A 26,082-nucleotide genomic window follows, 5' to 3' on the forward strand; every position below is an offset into this window, starting at 1 on the left:
GATGTCCAAACATTCGGGTGAAAAAATCTGTTCTTCCTCTTATTATATATATTATATTTATATTTTATTATTTGAACACCTTTGAAGGACTATATTTCATAAGGACACTAATGATTGAAATGCAACTGAAACAACATTATATATGTAACCTTTTGACCAAGTTGATCTTTCTGCTGGCTTCATCTGGTGAGCCGTGACCTGCAGCTCTCACAGGAACGGTTTGCAGCCGAGTGTGAAGCGGTCCGCAGGAGAGTCAGCACCTCCGAGTCGGAGGTTGTGCTTCTCTGCCGGGTTAGAGAGAGTTACTGCTCCAAGCGAAGGAGTTCAAGTATTTTGAGGTCTGCTTCATGTGTGAAAGTAGAACTGAGCGTGAGATGGAAAGACGGTTTATCCAAGATCACAATCCACAATCAGCCCCTCACTTATGGTCATGAGCATTGGGTACTGAACAAAAGAACGAAATTGCAGACAGAAGTAGTCGAATTACGTTTCCTCTTTAGCGTGTCTGAGCTTAGAGAGAAGGTGTGGAGCTCAGACATCCAGAGGGAGCTCAGAGAAGCTGCTCCTTCACATCAGAAAGAACCAGTTAAGATGGTTCAAGTATCTGATCAGGATCCTCCTGGGCGTTCCTTGTTGGAGGAGTTTTTGGCCACGTTAAGGGTCCCTCAGAAAGAGCTGGGTGTCTGAAATACCTTGCTCAGCCTGCTGCCATTGGACGGACGGACGGACGGACGGACGGACGGACGGACGGATCTGTTGATGTGTTGTGACATTACATCACCAAATCAATGTGAACTGGGTCTTCAGTCATTCAGTTGTTATTGAGTGAACCAGAGGCCGGGCTACAGATCAGCTCCATCCATCATATTATGAAGGATTTGGGTAAAATGTCACATAGGTGCAGGTCGTTGCTCCATCCGGGAGATTGTGATGCAACAGAGGAACTTTGAAAAAACCTAAGATGGTTAAAAAAGGTAAAAATGGAAGCCAAAGAGGTGAAGATGTCCTGACTTTGACTGATTGTCTTTATAATGTTTGTTTTTTACCTGTTCAGTGTGACTCTCTCTCAGGAGATGACATATTTTGTTACTATAAACAATGACTTCTGGTACAACTAATGGATGTGTTAGTTTAGTTTGCATCAACAGAGAAGAATTGCATCTTTACAGTGACAACCATGAAGTAAAACAACAACCATCAGATCAATATCCATCATTTTCCTCTGGAGTGTTTAGGCATGTATGATATCTACTGTCAACACATTAAGAATGACTTAAACAACATACAAGGACGCCTCTGTGTTTGTCTCTGGAGGGAGCAGAGAGCGTCTCTCTGAGCAGCAGAGGACATGAAGAGATGAAGACGAAGTCACAGTTCACTGAAGCAGAGATCAGATACAAGCGGTATTATCATCTGATCCCAGCACTGGTGGGCTCGTCCCCCCAATGCCCTAATGTTCGAAAAAACATGGCAAAAGTAACCTCTAGGATGCCCCTGTGGGAGATTACACATGATGAAGTGTCCTTTCACTGGCCCTGCTGCACTGCTGCAGTGGTGGAAGAAGTATTGAGATTATTTACTTCAGTAAAAGTACTAATACCACACTGTGAAAATTACTCCACTACAAGTAAAAATCCTGCATTTAATGTTTTATATATTCTAAATATTTTATTAGATTATTTGTATTGATGCATTTATTTAAGTAGTGTTTTAATGTTGTAAAGAAAGGGCTCATTTTAACGACTTGATATACTCTTATGAGGTTAAAAAAATGTCTAATCATTTTAAAGTGATCATGTTTTTTATGTTAAATCTCGACCTGAAAATAAACTAAAGCTGTCAGATAAAGGTAGTGGAGTAAAAAGTACAATATTTACCTCTAAAATGTAGTGGAGCAGAAGTATGAAGGTGCAGGAAATGGAAAAACTCAACCACTCGTCAGTCCCAGTAAATAATTAGATTTTGTCGTCTCTCTGCACTGATTCTGTCTGTACATGAGCTTCAAGTTCAGTGACATATACAGGATAGAGTTCATGTGACAGTTGATCTGTGGTGGAGGTCACAGAGGTCACAGAGATCAGCAGGACAGATGCATTTTAATTGATTCGGTAATAAGACCTGAAACCAGGTAACCAATAAGCAACGAGAAAAGCAGCTCCTCATTAAGGTCCACCACCCACCACCATCTCCACCATCAGCACCATCACCGCCCGCACAGCCATTCTTCCCCTGCTCTCCATGGGTTGTTATGGAGACACATGATTGTGTATCACACACAAGTAACCAGGAGGGAGGGAGGGAGAGAGGGAGAGAGAGAGAGAGAGAGAGAGAGAGAGAGAGAGAGAGAGAGAGAGAGAGAGAGAGAGAGAGAGAGAGAGAGAGAGAGAGGTGGAAAATCAATCAACAATCAATGAAGAACAAAAAGTCCGAACAGGAAGCAGCAGCGACCTGGTGGTCTTTACTGAGGCGAGAGAGCTGAGTCCAATTAAAACAAACCTAAAGTTTACAGGAGTCAGACTCCAGGACTGAGGACACTTCCTCCTCCATTATGTCCACTGAGTCAGTTTGACTGTTTTCATTTGAAACAAGTCACGTAGTATTAAAGTGGCCAAGCAACAGATAAGAGAAATAACTTATTTACTACCAAGAATGAATCACCAAGATAGATATCAACTTCCTCTACTGAGGCTTTAAGATAAAGACGTCAATGTACTTTACAATAGTTGCTATGGCACCAAAACCCCCACCATCCTGCGGAAACAAAAATACACCATTTATCGTAGAAAGAAACTGCAAAAACAGGCATTATTGTCATGAACTCATGTCATGAGTCCTTGAACAGATCATGAGTTATGAATTTTCTGTTTTAAAAACTGACCAAAACTTGTGTAAAAATGTTGATATTTGTGTCTGAATCTCTTTATTCTACATGTGTTATTTAAAATAAAGCGTTTGCACTAACCAGATCCCCAGACCAACGGTCACGTGACAAATATTCAATGAAAATCTATTTACACAGAGCAGAGAGGAAGGGACAGGAGAGGCTGTTTACACAGAGCGGAGAGGACAGGAGAGGATGGAAAAAATGTTTTTAGTCATTTTGTCTATTTTTTTTTATATACTGTACATATATATCTTTACATCTTTGTTTTTTGGTAATTTTGTGTCTTCTTTTATATTTTTATGTCTTCTTTTGGGTTATTCTGTGACATTTTTTGGTCATTGTATTAGCTTTTTTGGCAATTTTGTCTTTTTTGTACAACATTTGTGACACTTGTGGGCACTTGGAGAAGTGTTTATATGTAAATTTCATTTTATTCCATTTTTTGAAAAATAATTTATCAGAGATATTTAACTTTTTTTCAGATTTTTGCCATACTCACTGAGTTGTTCCCATTTCTAGCCATGATTGTGCTGATACCATAGACCTGCGCGGACTTATAGAATTATAGAGAATTCATATTGCATTGAAATACAAGGACACCTAACTGTACCTATAAAACTATTTACACACTGAAAAAACTACATGACAGAATATCTGCTCATGCTTTAGTAAAACTGGCCCTCTGAAATCATTTTGCATGGATATTTGAATGTATATCTCGATACTTTGACAACACTTGTGCACACTGTGCTGCAATGCTTGACATGTCACCGGTGGCTGTAATTCGCTGCACGTGACTGAATAATAAGAAGCAGAAGGGGAAATCATATCTGACTTACAGTTTTTGCCACAGGCGACGAGAGGAACGAGGAAATGTGTGGGGGGGCAACGAGGGCAGCACATAAAGGGGGAGGAAGTGGAAAATAGACAATGAATATAATGAGGAGCACAGAGAGGAATTAGATTAGAAGAATGGCAAAGGAGAAAGTGCAGAAGAGATATGAGGAAAATGGAGTGAAAGAAGGAAAGGTAAATGAAATGAGGTCTTGTGGAGAGGATGAAAAGCTTAAAGGAGCATGGAGGTCAGATAGGAGAGATGCTGACGCTGTTTGAGGAGACAGAAAGAGCAAAGAAGAGTCGGAGGAAGTGGAGACAGGATGTGACCAATTGTTGGAGGGGATTGTTAAATAAAGAAAATTAATTTTTATCTCTTTGAAAGCCCTCTGAGAGAGAATGGACCACTCAGAGAGGATGATGGGAGTTTTCTGTGCTTCAGCTACGCTCAAATTCTTTTCCTTTTGTTATATGTAACAATGGTGATCAGGCTGAGCTGCGACACACGCACGCGCACACACACACACACACACACACACACACACACACACACACACACACACACAGACACACACAGTCAGACACTGAACTGACACATGATATTATCAAATGGCATGGCCACACACCCACACACTGTCCTAATTAAGAGCACAGGCAGCAGCAGCAGCAGCTTCATTCAGCTGTGCCAATCGCTTTTTATTACCATTTGCACTCTCCAGTTGCTAATTCGGCTCTTAATGATGGTGTTTTCAGGCGACTCCCCACCGATGAATTGACAAGCGTGCAGAGTGCCCACTCTGTTTAGGGATCGTTACACACACACAAATAAAGAGCCACGCGTGTATAAAAAGGGATTCCTCATTAGTAACCACTCAGAGAGGAAACAGAGCGACCTCCCGCCTGCATCACCTGCTGCACACATAACATACAATAAACATGGTCACCCATAAATATGGAATTAAATGTTTTTTACCGCTTTCCATGAAATGATTGTGACAATGTGAGTTATTCTTGACAGATAAAGTGTCCAGTCATGGAAAAAATTATTAGACCACCCTTGTTTTTTTTCAGTTTCTTGTTCATTTTACTAAAGGTACATTTGTTTGAACAAATATAATGATAACAACAAAAATAGCTAATAAGAGTTTAATTTAAGAGTTGATATCTAGACATTTTCCATGGTTTTTACAACAACCAAAGTCATTATCAAGAAAACCATGTATATGTGTATATATATGTGTGTGTGTGTGTGTGTGTGTGTGTGTGTGTGTGTATATATATATATATATATATATATATATTTTTTTTTTTTTTATTTTTTTTTTTATTATTATTATTATCTTTTTTATTTTATCTACTCATATTTTATTACTCAGCGTGCATTGGTCTCCATGTCCTTAAATCAAAAGTTGTTTTTGTTGTTTTCAATTTGTACAGCTCTTTGAATTACATGGATTTGTGTGAAAGGTGCATTATCAACAAATTATTGATTCATCATCCAGCAGAGCAGATCGGGCTGGTTTAAAATGTTTGGATCATCTTCTTATTTTTCTCTTCTCAGAAAATTAAGAAACAATATAGGAGAGAATATTTAAAAGAATATTCTTTTAATATTAGTTGTATATATAGTATATGTTTTTTATTTCAAAATGTGTGTTTATATTTTCAAACACAGCCGGCCTTCATGGTCTGACTACGAACAAATTCAGGTAAAAAAAATATTGATGAATCCTGCATTTGTGCATGAAACATTCTAACGCACAGTTTAAGCACAGATCAGTGCAAACACGCAACTTTTGTCACTGTGCCCAAAGCAGCTCCATAAAGATGGTTTCTGCAGTTTGGTGGTGAAGAACTTGACCTCAACCCCATGCAACATGTTTGGGATGAACTTGACCACCACCTGAGACAGACCTGATCCCAAACACAGTGTTGGGCACACTGATGTTTCTGTGTCGGAAAGGGAACAAATCCCTGCAGAGGGTTGAAAAAAAATCTGGTGGAAAGTGTGAAACCAGAAGAGTGGAGGCAGTTTGAGCTGCAGGATAATGTCTGTGACTATCACAAATATTTTTATATTCTGGGTATTATTATGTAGAAAGACCATCCTGATATAATGCTTGATGTATAGTTTGTTCTCGAAGCACAAAATCCTTCTTGCCTTCATCTACTTCACTTGCTGAATTCCTACATTATCCACAATGCCGGCCACTCAGTGAAACAGGCATAAACTTGTTGGATTCAGCTCCTGGCTCCATGTGTAGGTGGAGAGTGCAACTGTGATAAAGATAGTAAGAGCAAGAGAGCGAGTTTTTCCACTCGAAAACAAGAGCGAGTCCACAGCATGTCTAGTGGCTGCTTGTTGTTCTGCTGTCAGCACAAGATCTGCTGTTTGTGTCTCTTACAACAGATTCCTCACTCTGTGTTTGTTGGAACAAGTGCAACATGTTGGCTGCAGAAAGCTCTCGTCTGTGATTCTGAGAGACTGAAATCATTTCTTGTTTAAAAACTGATGAATAATTAAATGACAGATTTGTTGAGTGTCTGCAAGGACTCACAGTAAAAAAAACATTCATACAGCTGCTCATGTTGCATGTAAACATCATGATCCAACCATGGTCAAATCTGGGACAATATACATGTGAAATAATTTATTTAAGTTTCCTGCTAATATTCCGCTCTTCTGTATGATCAAACCACAAAAACTGTGCCAAACATTATCACTGAAGCCTCTGAGACCTGCAGGCCAACTGTATTTTCTCTACTGGACCTCAGTGTATAAAACAAGCTGCTGTGACCTCTCGGATAATCACATACTCATGAAACAACAACCACAAACTACAGACCTAGAGCATTCAGAGGATGTATAGATTTCCACACTATATTGACAATAGCGGCTGGCAACACAAGTGCAAAACACCAAGGTCTTAAGGAACATTATAGAAAATCCATGCTGTGATTTGGTTTCAGAAACTTTTGATATATTGTAGATTTCTGCATTTTTCTGTGATTGTATGGCGAATACAATCACAACCAAACCAAAACCAAATCACAGCATGGATTTTCTATAATGTTCCTTAAGGCCTTGGTGTTTTAATGTGGGATTCTGGATGGATTTTTGCCCATTTTTATCCCTTCTTTGGGGGAAATGGTATCAGCCAAAAATTGCTGCAACAACTTATGAGAGATAATTTAACATCAAAATCTTGAAGAATAGACAACAAGACAAAATGTTCATTACAGATTTACGACAAAAACAACTGAGCTGCATTCAGGTCCCGTTTTCAGATGATGCATTCCACTTCTGTGTGACATCTATTATTTACCTGCAATCTCCCCCTAAACACCACCTGCCCCCCTATAAAAAAGGCAGAAGTGTTGTGTGGTGAGTGTCTCAGGGTTAACAGAGTTTAAATGCAGAGTTTTACTGTAAATCCACAGTGTAAGTGATGCTTAAGAGAACAAGTTCAGTGGATGATTGTTTTCTTAGTTCCTTCTTCCAAATGTATGATGCAACAGAGCAGATTATTGATCCCGGATCCTGCTCTGCACTCAAATAGCAACAAAGCTGCACGTAACATCAACAGAGAGCCGTGAGCCCCATGTAGGCCACGGCTGCAGCGCTCGCAGCTGAACTTTTAAACCCCCGGACTCACACCCTGACGTGGTCTCTGCTCAGCCCGGGCTCACTCCCTTTATGAAGCGCTCCAGCTAATGAAGCGCTCCACTCGAGTGGCTGTGGAGGACAGTCGAGGACCCCGTGGGACTGCCTTTCATAAACGCCTGCCTGAATAAGGCTCTTTTGTAACTCAGGCGTAGGTTATGAGTCAATCATGGCAGCTCGGCAGCTCTAAGCGCTGCTGGGGTTTTTCCCTCAGATGAATGCACTGCTGAAGCATACACACACACACACACACACACACACACACATGCAGAAGCATACATGGAACACCAGCTCATGTAATTATGCACATGCACAAACTTTTCTGGATAATTGTGCATCACTTCATGTAAAAAGAGTCTGAAATAATGTAAAACAGCAGATTTGGATCGTTTCATATTCTCTCTTTAGCTCATTACAGGATGATAAGCTCTTCCTACATGCTCTCTTTTATAAAACACCCTTTCAAAACAAGTTATACATTGTAAATAAACAGCAATGCCGCTCATCAGAGTCCCTTACAGACGTGTTTTGCAGAAAACACACTGTGTATTAAAGGAGCAAACAGACGCTGTCGAGGTTGGCTGCTCACTTTTGTTTTTCCACTCTAAAGACTGTAACAAATCTAATATTGTCCAGAAAGACGTTTGCATTCCCATGTTACAGCTGACCTTGACCATTTTGCACTGTTGCCATGGTAACAAATGAGACCAAGAAAATGTGCTGCTACTAAAAATGTTTCCCCTACGCTGAAAGATGAAATCGATCTTCTGTAATCGCTGACATGCAAAGTAGTAGTGAAGAACAGCGTTTGTTTGGTTCTTTTTTTTTTTACTCTACCTGAAATGGACTCTGGCTGTTGTAGTTCTTCACTTCTTTATCGGCTCCGCGCACGAGCAGCACTCTGGCACAGTTATCCTGGCAAAGGAAAAAAAAATATTATAACAAAGCTGAGAAAAGGTTGAGAACAATCCTGATATCCTTTAATTCTCCTACTTTGTTGAGGAAAAAGGCAGATTAGATTCCAGTGACATTAACAGAATTTCTCCAAAAACAAAACAAGTGAGAAGAAGAAAAGAAGGAAAAGAAGAAGAAGTGATGGATGTCTGAACATCCCAGCACTGACACAGGAAAGAAAAGAAGGAGAGAACAACAGAACATGTACTACCTATATCAGGAATGGAGCTTCATTCGCTGTTAAGTGTGTATCTATTGCTCCACTCAAAGGGAAAGAGGGAGTGAGAGCGAGAGAGATAGAAAGACAGAGAGACAGAGAGAGAGAAGAACAGAGAGATGGAGAGTGCTGAGGGGTTTGAATCTACTGCACAAATCGCCCACAAAGTGCTCAACCACGCATGTACTGTGCACGCACACATGAATATAAATACTTTTTTTTAGCTCCACAATAAGCTATTGAGAGTGGAGAAACGGCTCACACAGATACTGATACACAACCACAATCATGCTCAGTGATGAATGTCTCTGCCATTACACATTTAACGTCTTATTTTAAGACGTGCATGTTATTTTTACTCATGGACATCTCCATCTGGAGTGCAGCGAACCCACAACATTTTTTTTCCCCCCACATAAGCCACATTTATAATGAATCCTGCAAATGGAAATGTGTGACATAACATCAGAGCTAAGAATTGAAGCAGAGGCATTTCAGCTGGCAGAAGATAATTAGAGACAGAGGGACGTAAACGCCAGAAAACGTCCAATCTTCTCTAATGTCCACGGCGCCGAGCAAGATAATCCAGGATGCTGCAGCTCGGACGCCATGGAAACGTGAAGCTTCAAATGGATTTCTCTTGTGCGTTTCATGTTGTGTTAGTGAGAGCAGCTCACTGATGGAGAACATCACTGAGGAGCATTCTCACAGATCCTCAGCAGAAGTTTTTTAAGTTTATGTTTTAATGCAACGTTCTACTCTTGTATCAGCTCATAGTTTCTCCATCCACCAGGCACAATTGAGAATTTATGCATATTTATGATGTACAGTATAATATCAGCATAATCCAGGTTACAGCAGCCCCCTCTGTTTCACAGATGCAGCCATCATTATCATCGTCTTTAATGCTTCGAATCTCCACCTTTAAGTGATGAGACTGGGAATATTCTGTGTTTTTTATTATCATCAATAAATGAGTGATCTTGCTGAGCAGTCTGAAACTTGAGAAACCTTCTTCCTCTGTTCCAAAACCTGCACATCTACAGTTTATACCGTCCACCAACCATCTGTAATGTGCATTCCTCAAGAAATAAATTATGGTTTTTGGAAAGAAGATAGTTGACATTCTTAATTGCTCTAATAATAATAATAATACATTTGTTTTATATAGCAATTTTCTCAACACTAAAAGACGCTCCATATTCTTCTTATTATAGTCATCAAACCAACAGTAAATCCATCTACTAAGTCCAAAAACGACAGTAAGAATGTGAAAAAGATACGATAAAAATACTGTAACACATAACGTGTGAAATATAAAATAAACTGTATGGCTTAACCTCATTCTTAGACAGTATTTATATTGTACATATTTGCTAGATTTTATTACAGAATTGTTTATAGTATCTTGTTTATATTGTTTAATCTTTGTTCATGTTCTTAACTGTTGCAATACTTTCCCTCTTATGGCTTCTTAATATGTTTATTGTTTGTTAAACGCACCAAAATCCAAACTACATTTCTTATAAGTGAAATCCTGCTGTGTTGAAAAAGAGAAACTGTATTAAGAAATAACATGTCTGTCACATGCTTCTAAAACAAATTAAGATCTATACAACACGAAGCGGTGGTGCACATGGAATCACTAATGCTTGTGTCCATATGTGGCGCCAAAATCAACATAGAAAAATTGCCACTTTAAAGATTTACATCTTTAATAAGGACAGAAAGCCACAGAGAAGAAGTTAAACAGTGCTGAGAGACCAACAGAGTGATGGTTTTTGTGTTTCATGGGATGTGTTGACAACATGCGGCAACCTCCTTCTGCCTGCATTCCTTCAAACATCCAACAGGGGTCTCCACCGTCTGGTCCTATCTATCTCAATACAAACTGAGATGACTTCTCACCTGATTTATTACCTCAGAAAACATTCAGTTTATTTCAACATATTGTTCATTTAAAAATGTTTTGTTCAGCATTGGGTTCGAATAAAAGAATCCAAGGAGTCGCTGGTCACTTTCTCTGGTAAAAGATAAAGTAATACCAAAAAAAGACAAAATGATGAAAAAAATATGAAAAAAATACCAAAAAATACATATAATGACCCAAAAAAGACAAAAAAAACTACCAAAAAAGTCATAAATGACCGAAAAATTACAAAAGAAGTACTAAGCAAGAGACACAAAATGACCATAAAAGTCAAAAAAGAACAAAAAAAAGACACAAAATGCCCCCCCAAAAAGATAAAAAATTCCCAAAAAAGTAATAAAAGAGCAACAAAAGACATCAAATGACCAACTAACGTACATTTAGTTTTGGTGTTAATAGTTAATTTTTAGACACACCCGTCCTCGCTCCTCCACAGTCCAGATATGGTCTCTGCTGGTTTCAACAAACAAAGATGGAGACAGCCGTAACACTGAACTCTACATTCATTATTAACAGCCTTTGGTTGACAATAAGAAAACTACACAATACTGGCAGCATCCTTTAAGAGTGGATCATTTTGGATAATAGAAAACTGACACATCCCTGGCTCCACGTACACACACAGAAGCAGCATCTGACACCTTCAGCTCGACCTTCTCCACAACATGTAACCAACTGTAACAAACTGTAAAGGCCGTGTGAGAAAAGGTCAGAGGCACCCCGTCCTCGGCTGCAGAGACAGCAGCGTCTCTCTTAAGTGGAACTAAATGCTTTAACTGAAACACAGCAGCGGTGGTTGTGATGCCAGCCTGCAGCTCTCACTGGAACTGGCTCCGCTCCAAGGGCAAAGAGTTAAACGGTTTCAGATGACTGGCTGTACAAACAAGGGTGAGAGGCCGCCGCTGACCTTTAGCTGATGGGCTCCAGTCAATGAGTCTCCTTCTCATCTGTCCACTGCTCAGTTATTCTATATTCTCTTAGAGTCAATAAATCCAATGTGTTCATTATGACCTGCTGTCTGTTGCTCTCCACACTGCAAAAAAAGAAAAGTTGGGTGAACTCAAAATTTCAAGGCAACAAACTTCGATAAAATTTTAAGTTGGACAATTAAACTAAATATTTTAAGTTTTGTTTTTGAGTTTGCTCAACTCTGAATTCAGATTTTGGAACTTGTAACTGTAACGCCGCTGTGAAATGTCAGCTAATGTTGCGACCACAATTTTGAGTTAGCATTGATACGCTAATGGCTACTCTTGTAGCTGTAACAAGCAGCGCCGCTAGCATCAGTTAGCCGCTAGCAACAGTTAGCCGCTAGCTTTCGCTAATGATCGAATTTCAACGCTTTCCCGCATTTCACAACAAAGAAATAAGAGTTAGCAGAACTATTGTCCCTTGTTTTGAACCCCAACTTAAAGATATAAGTAACAAGAACTCACAAACTTGTTTTTGAGCAGACAACTGGCTTCCTTTGTTGTGCTAATTTACATTATTGCCCTAAATGTCAATAATTTATATATCCAAGTTTTACCAACTTAAATCACTGTTTTAGGCAAAAAATACAAGTTGGCTTTTTTAGCAGTGCAAGAACAATGCTTTCTAAGGAAATATATATATATAGTTTCTTTGTTTTAAAAAATCTCTCTATTTCTTAAGCAGCTGGTCACTTTTTAATATTTTTTTTTTTTTTCTACACATTTGTTCTCTAGTGAGTATTTCTGGCAGGAGAACAGTGTTTGTGGGATTGAGTCAGAATAAACTGTAGTTTATGTGTTTGTGGTAATGAAGGAATATGAATACATAAATGAAATGTAAGAATTAAAAAAAAAAGTCAGACAGATGTTTGGCAGGACTTCTTTTATTCCCACTAGGACTCTAGTGGGAATAAAAATATTTTTTCCGTCTATAATAGGAAACTGTTTAATCTAAATTTTTAATGCTGGACAAAATATTCTGTCCTGATTTTGGTCATTTCGTATCTGATAACGCTAATCTGGTGTTTCAGCTAATAAATATATATTGTTTATATAATTTTTTCATAGAGAATATATGAAATAATCACATTGCAAAGCCCATTTTTGTCCACTTTTGTGTGAATTAAATATTTGACAAATGAAAAATACTGGTTACAAATGTTACCAGCTATACACTGAACATGTTTACATGCATTCATCAGATTTTGTGAGAATTATGAGCTGATATTTGCTCATTATTATCAATTTAGATGATATAAGTGTGTATCATGATATCTGCAAATATGATTTTTTTTTTTTTTACACATTTGGTTCTCTAGTGAGTATTTGTGGCAGAAAAACAGTATTTGTGGGATTGAGTCAGGATAAACTGAAGTTTGTGTTTGTGGTAATGAAGGAACATGAATATATGAAAATGTAAGAATTTAAAAATGTCAGACAGATGTTTGGTGGGAGTTATTGGGACTCGAGCAGGAATAAAATGATTTTTACATCCATACCAGGAAACTGTTTCATATAAATTTTAGTGCTGAGTAAAATCTTCTCCCGATTTTGGTAATTTCATATTTGAAAACTAAACACATTGTGATATAGCACACTTTCTGGTATGAGATTGATTGAATATTTGCCAAATTAAAAACTGATTACAAATTTTCCCAGCCATTCACTGAACATGCATGTACATCAGACTTTCTGAGAAATATGAGTTGATATGTGCTTGTTATTATCGGTTTAGATGATGTAATTGTGATATCCTCATGCCCAGCCATAATAAATCTACATATGATGAGTTTACCGTATTGAAGATGTTTCCTCTCAGCAGCTGGTACCTGAGGCTCTGTCTGGGAAAAGTCTCTTACTTTAACTGTTTGTTGCAATTAGAGGCAGACTGGTATTCTCCTGGGGATTCATCAAGCTTCTGAGGAGCAGCATTAAAGCGTCAAATACATGAGTATGATAAATAACATGCAAGGAGAACCGCAAAGGATTCGTCCTGTGGGAGAAAGGAACAGAGTCTGCAGGAAGCAGAAACAGAGTCAGCAGATACACTGAGGGTCTGTGGTGACAACAGGACTTTACTGCAATGTTTGTTTTTCTAAGAGAAGATATTATGTTTTATACCACGGCACTTATACTTTACTGTGTACATCCTCTGCATATATTTAAATGTATTTATTCATTGATGTTCATCTGCAACATGCAAAGTACTCTTAGCAAAACAAACAAAAACTAAAAAATATTTATTAATAATTAATGCCAAAAGGCAGGCATATAAGTAATTTATGTATATAAGGTGTATAGAATTTATGTATATGTCTTATATTATTCTTTGGTTTTTTTTATATCTATGTGTCTGTACCTTGAGCTGATGATGACTAATTGTCCCCACTGCGGGACAAATAAAGCGATCTTATCTTATCTTATGTTTGCCTCAGTTTAAATAGAAAAAGAGTTTTTGCTTAAAAATGTGACAGATGCTTTGGACTTTCAGAACCTTTGAATTATATCTATAAAGAAGAAAAATGCAACAATCTAACACAGGTGGGCTCTTCTTCAGGCTCAGGTGTGTTATTGAGGAAACAATCCTTGTCCCTTTTTGTAGGTTGAAGATAAATGCAAACATCCAAGCCTCAAAACTCATCAGCTACCAGTCTGTTTAGCCTCTGGGGGGTAAGGCCAAGTTTCTGTGGTTCTGGTGCAGCAAAAAGATATCTGAGCCAAGACTTCCTCTTCTGTGCATCAGGCACTTTTTACAATCTGAATAGCAACTTTAGATGTGAAAATGGAGTTAATGGACGATGTCTACAATCAGATTGTTTCTCTGCATATGAACGCAGATTAAAGAAAAACAGCTGAGTCAGAGATGCACTTCAGCCAATGTTTGCTCTCCAAACTGACTGTTTACCTGCATACAACCAATTGTGAACATTTATAGAGATCAGAGTAACTATAGTGCATCATAAACTAACCTTTTCATATTCATCACAAAACCAACAAATATGTTCAAATCCTCGTGCTGAAAACACTAAAAACATTGCAGGTAACACAGTTTTAAATATATTCTTCTAGACAATATAACTAACTAATTAATCCACCACAGAAAAATCTAATCTATAAAGGCAAATGAAAATTGAACAGATAAAAAAAGAACAAAGATTGAAAGATGATGATATCAAAGGCACCTGTAAAAAGATTTTGAATGAGAATCCCACGTTAATCCTGCAGCAGCCAGTTTAGTGTTCCACTTTTATTAGTTTATACTGGTCATAATTCAGTTCAGTCTTCATGCATATTATAATTGTTTCTTTATAAGCTCCATACAGCTGCATGCTGCTCTTTACAGGTTTGACAGAACTGGCTTAGCAACCTTAAAATAGTAGCAGGTCAGTGTCCTGTAGTGTCATCAGCTCACAGTCACTTTATCCACACAAACACACACATCTGTTCTCATCGAGTAGAGAAGCAACATCCCCCCCACACACAAACACACACACACACACACACACACACACACACACACACACACACACACACACACACACTTTCTGCTCACCTGGTTGTATAGGGCACAGATGTGGAGAGCAGTGTTCCCCGAGGCGTTCTGCGCGCTCATGTCTGCTCCGTAGAATAGCAGATGCTCCAGGTGCTGCACGTGGCCGTGACGACAAGCCTGCACACAAACACGCACAAACACACACACACACACACACACACACATGCACAAACACACACGCACGCACGCACATACACACACACACACACACACACACACACACACACACACACACACACACACACACACACACACACACACACACACACACACACACACAGTCAGATAAAGCCTGACACTTCTAGCAGCTGCAGTAACGGGCCTCTAACACTAGATGTCAGTGTGCTTGCAGCAGGCGGTGAGAGGAGGCTGTAGCCTCAGTTTGAACCCAGTCATCAAAAGACGGGAGGATAGACGAGTGTGTGTGTGTGTGTGTGTGTGTGTGTGTGTGTAGAGTGGAGGCTTACAGAAATGCACAGTTGCACAAATGAATTTGTCAAGACAGAGTGTAAAAGACAGAGAGACAGGAAGCTGCTCCTCAATGAAGCATTTCCTCTGGAGCTGGCATCATGTTTAGGGTTATGGTGACAGATAGTTAGCTGTTCAGTGTGAGGATGGGTATTGTTTTAAAGTGGCCTATTTACACTGAGGCTGATGGAGGTTTGTGAAGGACAGAAACACAAACTGCTGCTTATCAGCTAAAGCAGGTTACAGTAAAACATATTTAATCATCAGGTGAGTAGCGGAGCAGTTTGTGTTACATAATGCAGCAGGAAAACATCAGGCTGAATGTGTGAAACATGTTTGATTTATCTTGACTTTTCGGGTCTGTTTTTCTGTTTGTGTGTCCTTTGTTTTTCTCTACAATCATCCATCCGATCAGTGAGTGTTTTAATGACGACCCATGGAGGTGCATGTTCACTAGTGGTGCTTTATCTACACCCTGTGAAACATATTGAGAGGAGACCCTTATTAACTGTTACACTGCTGTTTTCCAACGATCATCACATCACGCAGCCCACAGAACATACACACAACATGTTTCACAGTGTGTTTCTCCTGATGGCTCCGCCCACCAGAGACAGAGTACATTGCTGGGGTTTTTTGGATATTTTTGGGGGCGATTTTTGTCATTTTATTATTATGATCTGCTGCCAAACAACGAGCTGCCGGCTGAGCAGCAGCAACAAAGAGAGAGACAGCGTGTAGAGCCAGCAGCATATTTTCACATCTGACTAGTATTAATAAAGGGTTTATTCAGCCAAACTAGAGTTGATGGTTGTTGGAAAAGTGGAGACTAAGACTAACCAAGATGGTTTTGTTTCTGTCAACTATGAACTAAGTTTGCTTCATGATGCAAATGAAGCTTGTCTTAGTTCATTAACTTGAATTTAGGCGCACAGTTTTAGTTTTCTGATCAATAAGATATTGTTTTGTGTAGATTTTCTGTAAAATGACCTCATACCTGTAAGACTCAGAGCAATTCTATGAATTTGTACTTTATGGTTTAACTTATATTAACTTAGATAATGGCCATAATGAACATTATACATATAATATAAGGTATCTTGTAAACCTCAGCTTGAACTGTGAGCGAGCAGCAGCTTCTGTTGTTCACTGTCCTGCCTGACAGCTGATTGTTATCATGTCTGAAGCGGGACAGATGGGGGACGGCAGAGATTCTGCATCTCGACAGGCAGAGAGATACAAGCAATCTGATAAAGCTGATGGCCCGAACACACACACACACACACACACACACACACACACACACAGCGCTGTGTGGGGACAAGTTTGTCACTGCTGCAGGGTGGCTCTCCTTAAACGGCTTTATCTACTTCAACGGGTAACAGCTGCCAAGACCGTCGCCCACAGCCAGAGAACGCTTGTGTGTGTGTGTGCTTTACTAATGCTTTCCCAATACCAGCTGTTCCAAATAACCACACAGCCAAAATCCTTCTGTGTTTCTGTGTGTGAACCTGCTGAATCTAGTGCTGTGTGTGTGTGTGTGTGTGTGTGTGTGTGTGTGTGTGTGTGTGTGTGTGTGTGTGTGTGTGTTTACCTGGTGGACCTCGTGCCAGCCGTTCTCGTCCTGGCAGCAGACGGTGGCATGGTGGTTCAGCAGCAGCTCGCAGCAGCCCGGGTCTCCTCCCACCACCACGCTGTGGTACAGAGGAGTCAGACCGCGGCTGTCCTTGTAGTCTGGAGACGCTCCCAGCTCCAGCAGGGTCTGAGTGTGTGTGTGTGTGTGTGTGTGTGTGTGTGTGTGAGACAGAGAGGGGGGGGTCAAAACATAAAGAGGGTTTATGAATTATAAAGCCATGTGGGTCATCAAGTTTGCATATTGCAAAGTATTTGAGTTCAGATTTGTAAGTTATGGTAAAAAAAAAAACTCTTTAGTTATCATAATAATAATAATAATAATAATAATAATAATAATGTTCAACACTTGAAATAGGTTGAATATACAAAGATAAAGAGACAAAATGCTTCTTATTTTTGGTCTCTGAGCAGGTGTACAATAATGAACACTTTATACACAGTGCATGTTTCTAGAAAAATGTATTTTTTCACTTATTTGTATTCAACAAAATTACTTACATCAGTAATTTGTTACACTACTGGTTATATTACTTGTTCTGTTACACCTCACTAAACTATTAAACACTCCTCTCCTCCTCGAAATGTTTTCAAGCCACAAGCTTCATTAGTTTATTCACATTTGTTTGATTGCAATTAAAAGCCAGGTTTGGTTGTTTGCATTGTGCCAAAGGCTTGAGCTTCATGCTGTTGTAGTTTGTGTCTCAGCGAGACTGGTCTCCCCTCAGAAACAACAAGACAGGGCGAATGTACAAGCAGCAAAATATGACTCATATTTACATGTCAGACTTTCCTCCGCTGCCAACTCGCTGACGTAGCAGTAAGTGGACGGGTCGAACATTCGACATACGACTTTCACCAGGAGAGCTGGGTTCATGTCCCGTGTGAAAACAAAAGGAAACAACTTTTTACGTAACCTCCGTGGCTCACATTGTCCTCGTAACTACTTCACTTCCAGCATTTCCATCATTTATTTCCTGTTTGGACAGTCTTTTAGAGCCTAACCAGGAGGTTTTTTTGCCCTAAACCTAGCTCAGTAGTTTTAAAGCCTAAATTCACAGAAACTGCAGCTTTTTTATAGCAGTGAACCGTACCTGTATGTATAATGACGTGTGTAATATGTGCAGGACGTACTATCTACCTCGTCTATAACTTATGTAGCATTTTTAGTGGTTATTTATTTTTTATCTTTATATTTATTTAATACATCACACGTCCTTGTTTTTGTCCTTGTTTTAGCTCAGAGTTTTAACAGATTTTTAAATGTTTTACTCATGTTCATTTTGTGTTATGATTGCTTTAACTATGCAGCTTAAGCCGTGGCAATCCCACTTTTGTTGTATAGTTGACTATATGATGACAATAAAGGCTAGGGGTGTGCATTGGCACTGCCCTCACAATTCGATTCGATTACGATTCACCAGGTAACGATTCGATTCAATTCGATTCTACGATGCATTGCGATGCATCAAAATTATACTGCACACAACAAGGGACATTTTTCGTCAGTCATGAGGCAATACAAGCAGTCAGATAGGCCTAATAACACTAGATTTTATTGGCTATATTTTGAAAAGATGGCAAAATGAATCCCCTGCCTGAGTTCATCTAAGAGTAAGGAAAGAGAAATGCCTCCTCCTGCCATAAAAAAGGAACCTGCTGAGGTGAAATTTACATTAGCTAACTGTAGAGCCCTTGTTCCTGAGGTAGGGAAGATGTTAGCACTATCCCACCTTGCTAGCTATGGCTAGTTTTCATGACGCAAAAATGTAACGTTAAGGAGTCGACTTTAAATAGGCAAATACAATGGTAATTACCTATCAATAGTACTTTATATAAACGTAAATGTTAAGTTCTGTCAAATACTACCACATACTTCAGTCACAACATGTCAAAACAGCTTGTCCCTAGCTTACCTGTGCTGCGCATCAACACATGGCTCATTAAAATATTCAAATGAGCCATGTGTTGATGAGCACCAGTCTGGAAGGACGGGGAGTGGGTCGGGTCAGCGTTGTGTTTACTGGAACTTTGACAGGGGCGCAAAGGCCACCTTGGCCGTAAATTGAACATTTTTTCACAGGGCATCAAGGCCAGAGTGTGAAATTCCCACCCTGTCCCCCACAACTTTCCACTGGAGGACAGGAAATAAACATAATCCATTATGGCACTTTGCCGCATCTATGCTGAATCGTGCATGCCCCGCATTGCGATGCATCGCCGAATCGATTATTGTTGACACCACTAATAAAGGCTATTTGATTTGATTTCATTTGTTGTGAGATATTTTTAGACAAACGCTCATAGGAGTCTATGGGTGGAGCTGTTTAACGCCCCGTTCTGTTGTTTAGGTTGGAGAACGATTGAAGCTGTGCTAGGGCTACACTGCCTGGGAAAAGTAATATTATTACTGTAATAAGTTACTGCCCAACACTGCATAAATGTTGCATACATTTTAAACTGAGTGTACTATGTAAAGCTGGATGCACATAGAATAGCCTTTGCGATATTACAGAACAGTTGTGCTTGTTTGATCAGTTATCAACAGTTTATCAAATTAAAACTGATAATTGCATATTTTTCTGCAGCTTTAAAGCAGAAGGCAGCCTGTGCAGTATATGAGGATCTTCAGTTGGTGACACAGTCGCCCAATTGAGGTCCTTTTAATTCTTCTATTGTTGTCAGAGCATCGCTGAGTAAAATACTTGCAAGATTAATAATCATAATTATTATCATCCTGATAATAATCTTTCAAAAGTCCTTTTTAAAAGGAATGTGACAAAGTGTTAGTTGAGTTATTCTGTCACAGAAGACTGACACATCAAGGCTGAGGAAACTTTCAAACAATAATTGAATATATAACAAAAACAAGTCTGCAATTATTGAACCATGTGTTTATAAAAGATTTAAAAGATAAAACTGATTTTGCTCGTCTGAGCTCCTCAGGAAGGACTGACAGCAGAGATCCTTTATCATCTCCTAGTGCTGCTGACTGACGGCTCCATGTGCACCACAATCTGATGATGCTCGTGGAAGAAAAAGATTTTCCAGGCATGATCTGGAAATGTTCAGGCCTGCTGTGCAGCAGTAGCAGAGCTGCACCTGTAAGGAGGTGTGGAGAGATAAAAACAGAGCGGAGCAGGATGACAGAGTCGTGCTTCTCACCGTCAGGGAGACGAGGTTCTTGGAGCGTGCAGCTTTGTGCAGAGCCGTCATGCCGTCTTTGGCTCTGTAGTCCAGGTGAGCTCCTCCGTTCTTCAGCACCTTGATCATCTCCACCACATTGTCAAGGTGAGCCGCAAACGTCAGCGGACTCTCTGCAAGACAAGTCATAGTCAGAATATTGTTTGAGTATTATCTGTAATAGAAAGCAGATAAAGAACAGAATGTGCATTAATGATAACATATCCAGCAAGTTTTCTCTTAACCGTCCTGTTATGTTCGTTTCTCAGGAACAGCAATAATGTTCTTAGGTTAATTTGTCCCGGGGCATGTTTAATTATCCAAAAGTGTCAGAAACTTAAAAAATCCCTATGAACATTGTTCACATTTCATTAATAACTCCACTACTGACAATTTCAATCAATATTTAGTGCAGTGGTGTTCTTTCCCTCTCACAGATCAGCTTCAATGAGGATAATTCACTCGTTTTTCATAAAATGTTTTTTTTATGTACATTGGAAAGACCTACATATAAAATACAATGGTTTTACATGACATTCATTTTTTTAAATACTTTTTTTAATGAAAAAATACTTTTAACTATTTTTCAATTTTTTTAATTTTTAAACATTAAAATGGGTCGATTTGACCGCAACATAACAGGAGGGTTGATACTTGTGTTATGTTTTTTATAAAAGCAAAAATGTATTGGTTTGTTTGTAATTTCTAGTCTTTTAGTCGAGAGCTTATAAACATACTCCGACTAAAACGATGATTTAAACTATCTCAAGTTAGAGTAGAACAGTGTGTCCTCGCTCCCTCAGTATCAATCCCTGGAGTCAATGCAGTTTGTTTTCTTTGCTACAAACCACCGGGGAAAAGTCTGCTGGCATTCTTTCTGTTTGCTCGCTTTAAATTTACACAATGAAGAATTACAGGTAAAGTGCAGCTGAGGACACATGATGCAGACAAATATCAATCCGACACCTGCAGGGCATCTCAGGGTCAGACATGAATGGTTGAGTGTAGTTAAACCCACTGAGGAACCCTGTTTTGGAGGGAGATTACAGCTCTAAGGATGCTGTTTGTATGCCAACTTTATGAAGAAAACTGACTTGAGATTAATTTATAGAGATAAATTAATAAATTCAGTTTTATATCCCTAAGGTCAGCATAGACTTCAGCTATACAAACAGGGAGTGGTTATTTTCACCTTTTTTATTTCTGAAAGTATTATTACTTCTACAGGCAGTAAAATGGATATACAAGGAAAAAGATCAAATATGGCACCGTTTCAAAGCCAAGAGCTGATAAATAATGTAAGAAAGTATTCTGTACCAAAAACATTGTTTCTGATTTATTCATAGTTTATTTCGTAGTCTTGGTCTATTTAATTTTTTTTTTTCAAGAGATATCTATGAAAAAAGGAGGAACAATGTGACTATAAACATCTGTAGAGCAAGAGCTACATTCTGACAAGAAGCTGACATTCTGCAGTCAGATATTTTGACCCTCAAGAGGAGACAATAATGAAAAAGGTAATTTAATAATTATGGATGTTCCTTCAAGTCAATGTCTTGTTTATTTGCAAATATAATTTATTGTTGTTGCAAGACTTTATGTAGTTTGTGTTTGGCTCATTTTGTCAGGTTGCATTTCCAAACATGACTCCAAGCCGCAGCATGAGTTTCATTCAAAAACAGTCCTGCAGTTTGACTACACCAGACTTTATCTTTTGACGAGCACCACGGTTCTCCTGAAGGAGGCCTGGGACTCATTTTCAGTCTCTTAACTGCAGTGAAGTGGTGACATTCAGATCTGAATGACCTTCAGAGTTCAAATAAACTGATACAAATAAAGTGTGAACGTGGTGAGTTTCAGGATGAAGCTGAAGCTGACAGAATGAATAATATCTGATAAAGAAGAAGGATTTAACAGAAGAAGAACAAAGAAAACTCTTTCTAGAACTCGTCAGTGTTCAGGTTGCCGTCACCTCGTCTGCTCTCTGTTAACCAGGCTGAGAGAAGAACTGGGTCAATTGTCTGTCACAACTAATTAGATTGGTACAAAACTCTGCTGTGATTGAGACATCAGTGGAAATGTCAATCTAAATCAGGTCCTCTAAACACTTGATGTGTCCTCATTTCACCATGTACCATACTGATTTTCTTCAGTTCACAATTTATGCCCTAAGGAGAGAAGAAATCTATATATTTATCTGTTTTACACAATCAGGTTGTGACAGCGGACGTCACACACACAGAAGCTCACATGAAGTACAGAATTAGTATGTTTGTATTGTGACTTTTGTTAAGAAATATTGACTTCCCTTTTAGTCATACATTTAATAGCCACAATAGTTTCTTGGTCAAATAAAGTCATGTGACAAACACTGCTTTCATGAAATTGACAAGAGAAAATTTTTATAAAATCAATACTGATTTGCCTTAGGAGTTCCTAGGCACATTTTGTGCCATTCAGTTTTTTATGTTTTGTCCTTTTTGACGCAAGTGTTTTTTTTTTTTTGTTTGTTTTTTAAATCAGACACTATAATAATGATGCATCAAAATCAGTGTTGCAGTCAATCATTGACCCATCTCATAAATAATAATAACAATAATAATAATAATAACAACAAAGTACTCCTTATATATGGAATGTGTTTTTATTTTTGTTTTTGTTTTTTTTTCAGTAAAAAACAGTGGAGTTATGTAAACTCCAAAAATATAATTAAATTATATATATGTATATTTTTGGCTGAAGTAGATTGAAGACTGACTCGTTTAAAGTGGAAAAAAAAATATTAATATATATTATTTTTACAGTAGTGTTTGGGAAGGTGATTTCTTTTTGTCCTTAGGGACATGAGAGTAAGTTTTTCTAAGGAACTCCTAAATTTTAATGTCCCAACAATCTCTAATTATGCCAGACAGATTGTTAATTGCATCAAACAGTAAAGCGGTCGAACCACACAGTAAACAGAGGGAAACTATCAGCTGCTCTTTTCAGATTTTAGGCATGTTGAAAATGACAATATATCTAAAGTTGTGTCTATTTTGGATGGGCTGTCATCAAAGGGATGAGATTTTAAACAAAGTCTGCTCCAAACAAACAAACCAGCTGTTGGTTCTCACTGTCATCATCTAAAAGTGTTTCTCTGCACCGAGCTATATTATTAAGATCTGTAGCCCACTATATCTTCTGAAGTTGTGCAGACTGAACCCTCCCTCTGTTTTCACTTAGCTCAGTGTGATTTTCTTGGCAATTTCAGTTCCACAGAAATGGGAAAACTGTTGAATTCTATTTTTTTTTAATGCTATGAAGGATTGAAAGGTAAGGTCTTCCAGTGTGACTCATCAGTCACTCTCTAAAGCTGAGGACACACTCTACACAACTTCCACATTCTTTACAGATTTTGAAAAGACTTGGAGTTCACACTACATGATGGTTTCAGGAGATGTTTTTAGGACGACTGAAAGACTGAAGATCAACTGCTCCTGATGATCAGACTGCATGATCTGTCAAACCAACTGAAGCAACTGAACACAGCAATCTCTCCACATTTTGAGGGTTAAACAAACAGACCAGTTGGTGGCAGTATAATGCACCAATTTCTTGTTTGCCAATAAAACTTTAAGGAGAAGAAGAAGAGGAGGAAAAAGAAAACAAACATGGACAACAGTCAGCTTCTGTGTTGCTGCCTGTGTAGCTCTCGGGAAAAAACATCAAGACGTAAAAAACGGGTTTGGGTCAATAAATTCCTGCTACTGCCCGTCGTCTTCTGACTCTGTTTGCTGTGTCCCAGCCTCTCTTTCATTGGCTGTTGGCAGCACCTGTTTGCAGTTGGGTCGGTAATCAGTTCACACGTCCCGACTGCGTCCAGATTCAGTTTATAAAATGCAAACCTGTTTGATTGACTGACTGAGGTTTATCTGTTCCCCTCACACACTAACAGATGTTAGACTATCCCCGACTGCTGCATGTTGCTTTATGTTGGTAGTGAAAGGTATCAATTCACTTTCCTTTCAGGTTATCCATAACCCAGAAAATGCTTTAAAAGTTTCCAGAAAGTTTAGTTTAAGTGGAATTGTTTATGTCTCTTGTGTATATATGAATATAAGAACATCACCAGCATACAGTGAGAAGTGTTGATATGATTCTTTAATAGTTAGGGCGTGTAATAATTATAGGGCTGTTTCCACTACCGGGCAATACCCGGAATGAGGCGGGTCTCACTCGCCAAAATGCCCCTAATTTGAATACGAGCAGTCCGGAGCCGTCTTTTGTCTGGACTTTTTTCGTCCCTGTGGAAGAGCAGGGCCTTTTTTCTCCACTGAAAAAAGCCTGGTTACTGATTGGATAGATTCTTAACGAGCAGGCCGGCTCGTTAAGAAGAGCCGATGTTAGCGGCAGTTAGCTACAGTTAGCTCTGTAGCAGTACAGTGTGTATGTGCTGCTGCTGCAGGAGGTGTTCACTTAGCAATCTCTGTTTGTTTACAACAAGCACCGGACAACGGACGTTGTACACAGTTCCCGGTGGCCACTTTTCCCCCTATTCGGCTAATGGTTACCACTGTGTTTGGTGGCATGTGGTTCAGTAGCCATTAGAAATAAATAAGGGGCAGTCAGCATATTTATATATCATATATATCATATATGTTGCTTTTATTTGAAAACCTCTCTGGGAGGTCTGATGATTGACAGAACAGTGAAAAGGGATAAAACTGAACATCCACCAAAGTAAATTAAATCTCTGTTTGTTGTGACAGATCAGTTTGGGCAATTTTCAGATGTGCAACAGTCGTTTCTCACATTGTACCAGTCTGAATGGCAGTGAGTGGCTGGTGAATGAGCCGCGGTTTCTCCAGCTGTGTGTAGTCAGCAGCAGCAGCAAGGAGACGAGTGTTTCGCTTTTATTTTCTTAATCACAATGAAGAGCTTTTGCTGGACAGTTGAAATCAATAGCTGGTGAGCAACGAGAGTCCTAATCTGCAGGGACGCCGCTCCCCTTCAGCAATAAGCATTCAGTTAACAATGGTGCTCAAAGCCTATTAAGATAACCTCAATTCTCTGCTTAATAACGCCTTCTCCTCTCAGCTTCACCTTCATTTGCCTCAATAGACCCGTTTTTTTCCAGCCAATCTCTGTCCACTCAATACTGGCTGCTCTGCTGAGATACCCTCGACATATTCATTAAATGATCATAAATAAACATAATTGTCAACACTCAGGTAAGCCAGCCCTGCTTACCAAATGATTATAATGAGCTTTTAAATGCAGGCTGCTTCAGATGAGTGGTGAAAGTATTTTGAAAAGCTAATCCGTTATCCCAACACAGCGAGGAAAACAGAGTAGTACTAAAAAGGAGCCTTTTCAGAAAGGATCGCTCCTTTTGTTCTTTTTAAAGATGAACCAGTTCGGTTTTCTTTCCTCCTCCCTGGCTGATGAGTGCCCCCATGTGCCAGCACAGCTGTGTGGTTATCGGAGCCACGGTAATAGGAGCAGCACGGCTCTGAACCCGACTCCCTGCAGCGGTACAAGCCTTCAGAGTTTCCTGTCAATTATATAGATCGCTGACCCCCCATCCCATTGAACATGATACTCATCAAAAAGCCAATATGAATGATTTGTTGCAAGCTGTAATTTGTGTTGTAGTTTTTTTATACAGCAAACAGGTTTTACTTGTGAATATAAATGTCATTTTCAGGTGCTGCATTAATGCATTTCACCAACCAACAATCAAGCTTCCTCTGGTGCTGGAAGACCAGCAATGCTGAAACAGGAGCTAAAAACAAACAACTTCTTCATAGTTC

The 26,082-nt window shown here is 39.1% G+C and overlaps 1 protein-coding gene across 1 annotated transcript in view; it reads right to left on the reverse strand.

Annotated features, from left to right (window-relative positions):
- LOC131983354 (SH3 and multiple ankyrin repeat domains protein 2-like) overlaps positions 1-26,082 on the reverse strand; it is a 270,915-nt gene that overhangs the window by 138,054 nt on the left and 106,779 nt on the right. The window contains exons 7-10 of the mRNA XM_059348080.1: positions 20,273-20,424; positions 17,070-17,237; positions 15,008-15,124; positions 8,220-8,297 (exon numbers count right to left, since the gene is read on the reverse strand). Of these exons, the coding sequence (XP_059204063.1) occupies positions 8,220-8,297; positions 15,008-15,124; positions 17,070-17,237; positions 20,273-20,424 (515 nt within the window). The remainder of the gene's footprint in view (positions 1-8,219; positions 8,298-15,007; positions 15,125-17,069; positions 17,238-20,272; positions 20,425-26,082) is intronic.

This window comes from Centropristis striata, chromosome 2 (assembly GCF_030273125.1).
Source record: "Centropristis striata isolate RG_2023a ecotype Rhode Island chromosome 2, C.striata_1.0, whole genome shotgun sequence".
Taxonomy (NCBI): Eukaryota; Metazoa; Chordata; class Actinopteri; order Perciformes; family Serranidae; genus Centropristis; species Centropristis striata.